The sequence below is a fragment of the Rutidosis leptorrhynchoides genome, chromosome 4 (assembly GCF_046630445.1).
Source record: "Rutidosis leptorrhynchoides isolate AG116_Rl617_1_P2 chromosome 4, CSIRO_AGI_Rlap_v1, whole genome shotgun sequence".
Taxonomy (NCBI): domain Eukaryota; kingdom Viridiplantae; phylum Streptophyta; class Magnoliopsida; order Asterales; family Asteraceae; genus Rutidosis; species Rutidosis leptorrhynchoides.
The window spans coordinates 418,480,106-418,491,047 of NC_092336.1; the positions used below are offsets into that span (position 1 = coordinate 418,480,106).

Below are 10,942 nucleotides of genomic sequence, written 5' to 3' on the forward strand. Positions count from 1 at the left end.
GACACACACGCATCTTTATCCAGATATATGCGTGATCATTCGGTTATCTGTTGGCGCACTAATAGATACGAGTATATATCAAGTTCAAAAATGCTCATCTCCACATGGAAGACATAAATTCTTAATGAGAAGTTCTCTCTCTTATCAGTATCTGTATTGTTATTCACCCTTTATCTAAAACACAAAGGGTGATGTACAAACCCACTTGGTGCTTCAAATGTTTGTACACAAAGCTTCAATTGTACACACAAGCACTCACACTATTATAACTATATAACATGATATAATCCAACTTAACTAATGAAGTGCATTATCTTTATGTCTTATAGTCCATACAAAAATCACTTGTTCTGATGTCAATTACAAAGATCAGCAACATCAAAATCATCAAATTTGTTGGTTACAACTTACACCCCATGATGGCCTACAAATAGCAAATAAGCTTTTCCTTTCTGCATCGTGATTTCACAACTTCATAACACAATTCTGAGATTCTTCTTCCAGTTACTTACTCTGAATACTACTTAATTTAGCCAAAAACTGTATTTTATGACACTTGCCCATCAAAATATTCAAATACTTTAACCAACTTTCATTCTACGTAAAGATAAGTACGCCAAAAAACGGTAGCCGAAAACCATGATTCCCAGGGCAACAGCTTCCTTCATACCAGTGTCTAATTTTATTCCATCGATTACTGGACTGATAGTTTCGTATTGCACTTTCAAAAGTAGTCTGTACGTGTGATAGTTGAACGACAAGTAACGTAACCATGCTATGAATATTGGAACATTCTGCAATAACAGAAATGGGTCTTTGAAATTTCGGGGAACGTAATATAACAACGACAGTATGCGATAAAAGTCGAGGGTATATATGTGTTTACCTTCACAAAATATCCACCAGACAACATGAAGGCCATAACGGTTACAGAAGCTAGAGTCGTTGCTTTCTTTAAGTCCGTAAGTGTTGCACCAATAGCGAGTCCAAGTCCCTGTCATTTTCACTTTTTAGTTGCAATCTCATGGTAACACCAGTGATTAGAGGTGGCAATTTTGACTCATTTTCTTAAGAATGAATCCATGTGGGCTTTGTTTAATCTCAAAGAGTTATATGTTATTTTGAAAAAAATACACGGTTGATTCTTGACGTTCGCCCAAACTGCACGATAGCTACTTATGTTTTTTGTTTTTTGTTTTTTTGTCGTTAATACGCATAAAAATCTTGTACAATCCATTAACTTCCATCATGAAAAGGAAACGTAACCGCCCTGTACAATAATTTGCCGCATAATAACGACAACCTTAAGGGCTTTCATTAGCAAAATCCATGTTTTATTATGTGGTTGGTTACCCACGTTTGCACTAGTTACGTGGATCGTTAAAAAAGTCGGTCAAATTCAATTATGTGCCATTCACAATTTTAATACGTCCGTTTCGACCCATTGAACAAATGACCCATTTAACTTTTATTGAACCTGCCATTTAAGGATGAAAAAACGGCATACCTGAGCTGCGACGATGCATAAGAAGACAATAACCATGGTTAGAAAAAACGATTCAGCAGTTTGTCGCAAATCCGCCATGAAATAAACAACAACAAGAAAAAGCGTCGGAAGAAACAAATCAAGTGGGAGATCACTTGTTGTCCTTGCCATAAAATACGCACTTAATCTGTACATATCTGCTGCTCTTTCTTTATTTAGCATCGCTCGTTCTTGAGGAAATGTGAATATAGCCGTAAATACTGGAAAAAATGCCCAAAACACAGCAATGAAGAACAACAATCCAGCCTGCAAATGAACACCGAATATGAACAAACTTTCATCCCTTCAAAAAGGGTTTATAATATATAACATTATAGCTTCTTACTTGATTATCGAGTTCTTTAGGACTATGAACTTCTGATTGCCACCATAAAAGTCCTAAAATGATTGCAGTTACTAAAACTTGTGTAATTCTCAACCAACTAAAGTATTCATGTTGCCTTTCTTTAAGTCCTCTCTTGAACAATATCATATATTGCTGACTCCAGCTTGCTCCCCATTCGCGTTTCAACGATCCAACGTTTGACTTTATATCTTCATCAATCGGTGCAGAAATCATGAGCTGCTTCTTTGTTTCTTCAGCCACTCTTGTCTCGTAGGCTTCCACTAAATACTGTATACAGAACCCAAAATTTTTAAACGAAATTCAAAGCTTAGATAAGTATTATTGTTGAAGTTGAAGGACGTAATATGAAACTTTATAAACTTCAGGGACATAAAGTGACAAGATGCAAATACTCTTTCAAGTCTGTTACGGACTATTTCTGTTACTCAGTCGACGGTTACAATGTTAGGGTATAAATGATTTCAACGTTGATTGTGAGACCCTAAATTTTTTCAATTCATGTAATAAGCGCTCGAAACCCTAAATTTGTAGTTTCAATTCGTTTCCGATTCAATAAAATCGTAATCATTTGAGTTTAATCGATTTCGTTCAATTTCGTGTTAATTTCAATTGCTTTGTTGTTAATTACATTAATATAATTAACATTTACGATTTATGAATTTAGCATTGTTAAATTTTACTTACATCATGAACAAGTGCCGGTGTGTGTTTCCCGCTCTTTTTCTCTCTTTGTGAACTGTCTAATTGTACTCTGTCCTCTAGCTCTGAAGGAACTGAAACTTCCGTCATGTTTCCGTTTGCGAGATCTAACAAGAACTCTGCAGGATTCATGGCGATCATCGGAGAACATCCGATCGATGAAAAATATAACATTGCTTCTGACGCTTGACCAAAGTAAAGCAAGCTTCCTTTTCCTAGAAGTATTAGCTTGTCGAATTTGTGGAACAGTCTGCTTGATGGCTGATGAATTGTTGTCACCACTGTCTTCCCTGTCTGTAATGTGTATATAAAAAACACAAACCACATGATGATTAAGTATTCAAATTGTTATGCAAGTCTAGTTATGAATGGGTCCACTTATACCCCTACCCGAGAGCAATTAGACTGCTTCGTGAAAGAACTCTGGAAAATAAAGCTACCAATCTAAATACTTAAAATGTTATAGCAATCAAGTTGTTTTTGCGGTTTTTTAGTAATGTGTTAGTTGTTTATACTTTATAGGAAAGATGGACAAGAAAATGTTTGCAAGTCAACCCAACTCGTTTGACCCCGCCCAATTTGCCACCTGTATTAATGAATTAGCATACCTCGGCTATGTCTGATAATAGTTCAATGATCCTCAAAGCAGTTGTAGAATCCAAGCCAGAGGTTGGTTCATCAAGGAACAAGAGCGACGGATTGATTATTATTTCGAGTCCGATACAAACACGCTTCCTTTCGCCACCTGAAACTCCTCGAACAAAGGAGCCACCGATCATTGTATCCTGGCACCTGTTTAAGGTATTAAATCAAACTATAAGTTTCATAATTCTCCGCTTCGTACTTCAGTTGTTGAACTTATAAAGTTTCAAATACTTTATTACCTTTCTAATCCAAGTTCACGTATGACATCTGCTGCTCGTTTTTCTTTTTCTTGTTTCGTTAATTTCCTTGTTAGACGTAGTAGAGCTGCATACGTTAATGTTTCCTTCACAGTTAGATGAGGAAACAAGATATCGTCTTGAGTCACAAACCCAATCCTGCACAAATAGTTGTTACTTAAAAGTAAACATGTGTCCATTATTATATTTACAATTTTCAGAACAAACATACATGAAAGGAGATCAATGAACACGAACCTGCTCTTTAGGAATTTGGAGTATGGCTGATCATTGTAAGTGATCGCTCCCCCTGGCGTAGGATCTGTCAGCCTGCCGCCGAGTAAACTTAAAAGCGTAGTTTTTCCGCTTCCTGAGGGCCCCATTAACGCCAATACTTCACCAGGATTCACCGAACCACTTATTCCATTCAAAATATCCTTCTCTACTGACGACGTAATTCCTTTAATTATTATCTTATATGTCACTTCTGTAAACTGCATATATCATATGAAAGTGTAACAAAATTTACTGCAGTGTTCATTACATAACACTAAATAACAAAAATGAGTTATTGACCAAGGCAAATTGGTTGATAATTTGATATGAGACCACTTTTGTTAATCTTTTCATGTTCATGATATAAGTTTGTTTTTTTTTTTTTTTTGAATTTTTTTTTGAATGGGTTTGAATTAGTCTTGTACATAAATGCCATAGAATATGAGACTCTGTACAAGACTAAACCTGTCCAATGATTGGGTTGAATTGATCTCATTAATAAACTTCCTTCCTTGCCTGTCCAAAATCCAAATAGATACTAAAGAAATTAATCTGTTTATATACACAAATTCAACATCAGCCTAAATGGTTTCATAAAGTTATGAACTTTATGAATCTTGATACCTTCAGATATATTGGCAAGGTGGGTTCTGTCTGAAATTTCTTACGTGTGCCTGCTTCAAGGTCTTCTGCTGTAACAAGCACATTAAAGTCATATATATGTGCTACCGGTTTAAGTTTTATAATAGTAATCAAGTTCAATATAGTCACTGCTACTTATTTCTATCAGTTCGCCTGAATTTTAATCAAAATTAAAGCTTCTATAGTCTTTGTTGGTGTTGTATTAAAAGTCATTTGAAATTTGACTAGTGTTTTAGATATGCTTTTTGATGATCCCTACGCACAAGGTTAACGAGTACATGTTGTGCTCGCGCGAATGGCATGCTAACTGCTAAGTATACTTTTTTATGTATTACGGAAAAAAGACTTGTATGTAACTACTGTTTTTAAAACATTATGTTGTTGATCCACTTTGAAAAATTCGTTTTCTTGTTTCGGTTTTCTGATAAGTTAATATGGGACCCACGAAACCAATTTGCTACAGAATAAATTGATTAAAGGTTTGATCCAAAAGCTTTTAATGAAAATTGTTTTTTCTCCTAAGAGATTGGTGCATGTTGATGGACTAATGTAGTGATGGTGCATGTTGGGGACCAGGTGCAATTAAATAGCTAAGTGAAGATAAAGACACCCATCTCATAGATGAACTAAGCAGATAGACAGTGGGACATGTAAGTGGCCCATGTGGCCCACTTGTTAGGTTATGGTGGCCCATTTCTGCTGACAAAAGAATAGACTTTGGGCCTGTCCTAGTACCACAAGTAGCTAGCTGTTACAGTTGTCTAATTGTGACAATTATTTGATCTTTTGATAAAATTATTTTTGGAAAAACATAATATTATTTGGGTCCTATATTCTCACAAGAGGTAATTGTCAAAGGAAAGTTAAGAAATCATCCTGAGATAATCCAATTAGTCTGTTTATATTTATGTAAAAATATTTGACCACCCGGATAATTTGGACACAAAAACTTTATCCGTTTATTATTTTATCTTTTGAAACAAAGAGTTGTAATCACTTGCATCCATAAATTTGCTTGAAAACAAAGGGACCAATGAGAACGCGACATGTGGCGCGAAAATCACATGTGATTGAAAAAAAAAATTTCGAAAATTTTTTTTTATAAATTTTTTTTTCAAATTTTTTTTCCCGAAAATTTTTTTTTCGAAATTTTTTTTTTCAAAAATCATATGTGATTATGCATGTCAATCACATGTGATTGTAAACCCAATCACATGTGATTATGCATAGCAAATCCAATCACATGTGATTGTACAGGTAAATCACATGTGATTGTAAAAAAAAAAAAAATTTAAATTTTTTTTTTTTTTTAAATTTTGAAAAAAATTTAAACATTTTTTTTAAAAAAAAAATTTTTGAATTTTTTTTTCAATCACATGTGATTTTCGCGACACGTGTCGCGCTCTCATTGGTCCCTTGAATCTCAACTTAATTTATGGACTCAAATGAATATTCCTCTTGAAACAAAAACTAATTTAGAGACTCAATGTTTCATTTTCATTTTTTTTAAACCAAGATATATTATATATTATTCTTATTAATTATTCTTATTTTTTTTTTTTTTTAAACCAGGATATTGACATCTTTTAAATAAGGTGTTTATACATGCATGAAGAAAAACTTCCCTATCGCGGCGGCTGTGCACCAACTCGAGAATTGGTAGCACGCATCACAAAGGTGACATTTGGCCAACACCAGTGGGTTGCTTCTATTCTATTAGTATTAGTACTATATTACAATTGAGCAAATATGTTTTATTATTCATCAACAGTAAGGGTTAAAGGTTATTTCTGTCTTTTAATTCATGTATATATCGTCAAAAAAAAAAAGCTTTCTTGGTTTCAATATATTCCTTAATGTTTTTGAGTATGTAATTAAATCAAATGAAATACTGTAATATATGAATCATACTTTAAGTGATTATTTTCTTGCCATGATTAGTGAGGATTTAATAGATATTCCGTATATAATAGGAAACTACTACTCCATCCGTTTCATAATAAGTACTTTTAAAATTTTGATTTCAACTATTTTTATTTGTTTATTTAATATTTGATGAAACTTATATGAATAAATTAGATTTTAAAATGTGTTTTCATTGATATAAGTTTCATGAAATATTAGATAGCACAAACAAAAATATTTGAAGCTAAAATTTTAAAAGTATAACTTTGAAAAATCGAACATGACAATTATTATGAGATAATTTTCTTGTAACATACTCCGCAATTAAAAGGAGAATTGTGTCTTTAAATATAAATGAATGATTATCTAAGAATTAATAAGATAGGTATTGATGTATATGATTGCTCTCTTATTCTCAATAACGTTTGTACTATTTTTTTTCTTTATATGCTAATAAGAGTGACATATCTTATACTACTCCTAAGAGTGGATTAACAAAATGAACTACCAATTTAGCACCATTTCAGTACTTTTTCATAATAGCCAGACACATAGAATGATGAACTGAACTTTTAAAAACCACATTTAATAATAATATATTTTCTATATAGTAAAAAAAAAAAAAATATATATATATATATATATAGGGGCATGATCAATGGGGAAGTAACCAATCGGGGGGAAGCGGGGGAAGCAAAAATTTATTTTTTTCGTTTTTTTGGAATTTTTTTTTCCGGCATCAAGATCACACGAAAATATGAACATTTAGAAGAGACACTTCGTGATGAATGTTATTATTTAGGCGGGAAAACGATCGACAAAAATAACATTCAAGATAATATTGTTCGTGAAGAATATGAACGTTTTTTCTCTCCATGTTTTGTGAAGTAAAATTTAGCCCGATTTAGAGTTTAGGGTTTAGGGTTTAGGGTTTGGTGTTTTGGGTTTATTCCATAAACCCAAAACACCAAACACCAAACCCTAAACCCTAAACCCTAAACCCTAAACTCTAAACCGTTCGTGTTAAAAACTCAATCTAAATCCTAAATCTAAACCCTAAATCTAAACCCTAAACCCTAAATTTCTAAACCCTAATATCTAAACCCTATAAACCCTAATATCTAAACCCCAATAGCTAAAATCTCAAAATACGCTCGAAAAACACGATAATTGTTATATATTACTTCTTCGAGCGTTTTTCCGCCAAAATAAAAATATTTATCACAAAGTGTCTCTACTAAATGTTCATATTTTCATCTCATCTATAATGTTCGCGAACAAAGTTTTTTCAAAAAACGAAAAAAAAAAAATTTGCTTCCCCCCGCTTCCCCCCGAATGGTTACTTCCCTCTTGATCCTACCACTATATATATATATATATATATATATATATATATATATATATATATATATATATATATATATATATATATATATATATAGGACTCGCTTCTCTTTATCTTTCATCATCTCACCGAGAAGCTTTTCTCCAAACCAAATGGTGCTATTGGTGTCTTTGTGAAGACGGTAAAGAATGACCTTATATAAGTGTATATGATTATGTTTTTATTAGAGTGAAAATCAATATATTTGACAACTACCAAAAATATGATTGATAGCATAATATATTAATATAGATAGCTTTAAGCTTATAGTATAGTATATTAGTATATTTCAAGTCTATAGTACTATAGCTTCAATTTAGTACTCGTTGAAAATATGAGGAATGATCAAGCATAAAATTATATCACATGAGAATAATTCATACGAGTATATATCTCTAATACTCATTTATTGGAAAAAGGCGGCATCTTTATATGCTTAAATAGATCTTCAAACATATAATCTCAAAAGCATCAACAGTCAACAAATAACCTATAACATATACTCATATACTCCGGAGTATATAATAATATTGGATTTTAAGTACACCAAAATGTACTAAAATATCACTAGAGTAATGTTATCATGTGTACTAAACTATACGGAGTATAACTTTCTATTGTGTTACTTTATCAAACTTTCAGATGTGCCGTAGTTAAATTAAATTGCACAAAAATGTTATGTGTTGAAGCATTTTCATGTAATTTTTTGGTTGTTTATCAAACTATATATAAATGTTATGTGTTGGAACACTTTTATGTAACTTTTTGACGTATCAATTATATTGTATTTGCATCATCTGGTATCTTACATAGTGTTAGGTGATTACATAAAATATCATTAACCGAAAGTTAAATACATAGTAGAAATTTTGAAAGTTTGATACGCACAATAATTTTTCAGTCATGGCTAGTTTGTTACACTTAAGTGTGCCTCTAAACCCCACAATTTTATAAAATTAGTCTGACAAAACCAAATTAATATTGTTATATTAATATTTTATAATTGTACAATACATATATAATTATATAAAGTTTGGCGACACTTTTCAGCTACTTCTCGCTATACAGATAACGTAATTTTCAACTTTTAACCAACCAAAAAGTTTGATATATAAGGAGAGCATGTGAGTTGTCCAATTGCAAAGCTATGAACTTTAATTACGAACCCATCCCATAATGTGATCATGTTACCATTCATGCATGCGTTATTGTTTTAGTAACTTGTATACCATGCAATGATACTTGTAAGCTATTTAGTTTTTTCGATTATGCTAAGCATGAATGAAAAATTGAAAGATCAAGTTACTTCATCTTTCTAAAAATCAATTGCAATGATAAAGAGTGATCAAAATACCCTAAGGAATCACCTAGAAGGGAAGACTTCCAATGGGTAGACAAAAGTGACGAAGTTGCCAATGGGGCTTTGCCTCATTGGTCACCATGTTAACATGGTGTTCGAGGAGACCAGGGTTCGAGTCTCGGGGGGGGGGGGATTTTCGTGAATTAACTCTAACCACTAACATTGCCTTCAAAAAAAAAAAAAAAAAAAAAAAAAAAAAAAAAAGTGACGAAGTTGCATTTTTTTTTTTTTTTTTTTTTTTAATTTTAATTACTGACAGAAAAAAATGAAAGAAAATAAAAGCTTACGTGTGTCGGCGTCACTAAAAGAACCGGAGTCCGCAACTTCATCGGGTGGCATGGTAAATCCAGTGAAGGAAAATGAGAACCCTAAGCTAGCACTCGAAGCTCGGCTTAAAGCGGCCCCACTACCAACATCATCGATTTCGAATTTCATTTGAGCACTCCTTGTCTTTCTAATGTGTGAGTTTTTGCTACTACTACTATTTCGCCCGGGGGACGCAAGAACCATTTGTCTGCTAGACTTTCTTGAATGTGTTCCAACACTTTCCACGCCACCACTTGCTTCACTTGACAATTGGGGGAGTTGATCGGATTGTGTTCGCCATAACCCAAAATTGGAATTCGGTTTCTCCATCTTTTACCTATTTAATGGTCATATGAAAACATAACAAATGACATAAACACAATAAAATGTTAGAGATAAACGATGTTAATGAACATCACATCACATATGTTAAAGATAACGTACATACATATATATGAGTACCATTTAAGACAATTTAGTTGCTGGTGATGAGGTTTCGCCTTTAAACCTCACTACCAGCATTATCTTATGGTAGCAACGAAAAAAAAGTTAGAAACACACGTGATAATTCGACTAGACCATGTATATATGAATAAAAATATTCTTTTTCTCAAATAGATTGTAAAGAAAACCCTTACTCGTTTTTATATATGATTCAATGGTTATAAAATAAAAAACAAGAGAGAAAGCAGTGAGGAGAAAGGAGTGAAGTACCAAAAAAGTATTTTGGATGCAAGAAATAAGGAAACATTTCTCTAACTTTTGTTAAAAATCATAATATGAAGGTCTAAGCTACAATCTTTACTTACCAAAGGAAAATCAAAAGAGAATGAAGACTTATTGTAGCTCCAACTATCTCCTTTTATACATAAAACCAATTATAGCAAATTTTAGTAAATTGACAAAAACACCCTTGATCTTCACAATTAATGAAAATCAAGTCTAAACTTTTTTTCTTTTTTGAAAATTACATAACAAGAACTATATGTGTAAGTATACGTATATTCCTAATGTACATGTATTGTACAATTGAACGTAAAATATAGTATGTACTCTTCGCTTTCGGATCACAATTGCCGTACACGTGTTAACAGACAAAATAATTGTTCGATTTTGTTTGATGTTTGACGATTTGGTTGATATTTCTCTTGATGAGTTTTCAAATCGATTAGTCGGTTTTTGAACTTTTAGCAATAAATTTAGTAGGGTTATAAGTGAAGATTAATAGAGATGGAGGTCGAAAGGTACATGAATAATGAGTATTTGAGTATTGCATGTCTTCCATATTGTGAGGCCTTTATTCATTCTCAAGTTACCCTTTTGTTAGGGCAACAAAAATCTTTTTAGAATTTTCCTTAAAATCATTGCTCATTCACTCATACATCATCATCATTATTTTGATCATTATCATTTACTTTTATTATATAAAAACGTTTATTTTTTTATTAATGGTAAATTATAATTATATGTATATGTTAGTAAATCAGACAAGTTATTCATGAACGATCCAATTTCGACTCGTTAAAATTCGATTTGAACCAAGTATATACGACCTTGCATGCAGCAGCTCAAGTTTGAATAAGCTTACTATCCTAAT

At 32.3% G+C, this 10,942-nt stretch overlaps 1 protein-coding gene across 2 annotated transcripts; it reads right to left on the reverse strand.

The window, feature by feature from the left end:
• Window positions 1-239: 239 nt before the first annotated feature.
• Window positions 240-10,190, reverse strand: LOC139839394 (ABC transporter G family member 22-like). 2 transcript variants are annotated; one of them, XM_071829456.1, is made up of 11 exons: window positions 10,155-10,190; window positions 9,327-9,682; window positions 4,373-4,440; window positions 3,731-3,966; window positions 3,476-3,631; window positions 3,200-3,383; window positions 2,577-2,885; window positions 1,872-2,159; window positions 1,508-1,792; window positions 887-994; window positions 240-794 (listed from the first exon to the last, which is right to left on the reverse strand). In XM_071829456.1, the coding sequence occupies exons 2-11, from the start codon at window positions 9,673-9,675 to the stop codon at window positions 582-584; spliced, it is 2,196 nt and encodes a 731-aa protein (XP_071685557.1). In that variant the 5' UTR covers window positions 9,676-9,682; window positions 10,155-10,190; the 3' UTR covers window positions 240-581. The 2 variants fall into 2 exon arrangements, with proteins under 2 accessions (XP_071685557.1, XP_071685558.1); XM_071829457.1 differs by lacking the exons at window positions 4,373-4,440; window positions 9,327-9,682; window positions 10,155-10,190 and adding an exon at window positions 4,214-4,347.
• Between the last annotated feature and the right edge of the window lie 752 nt (window positions 10,191-10,942).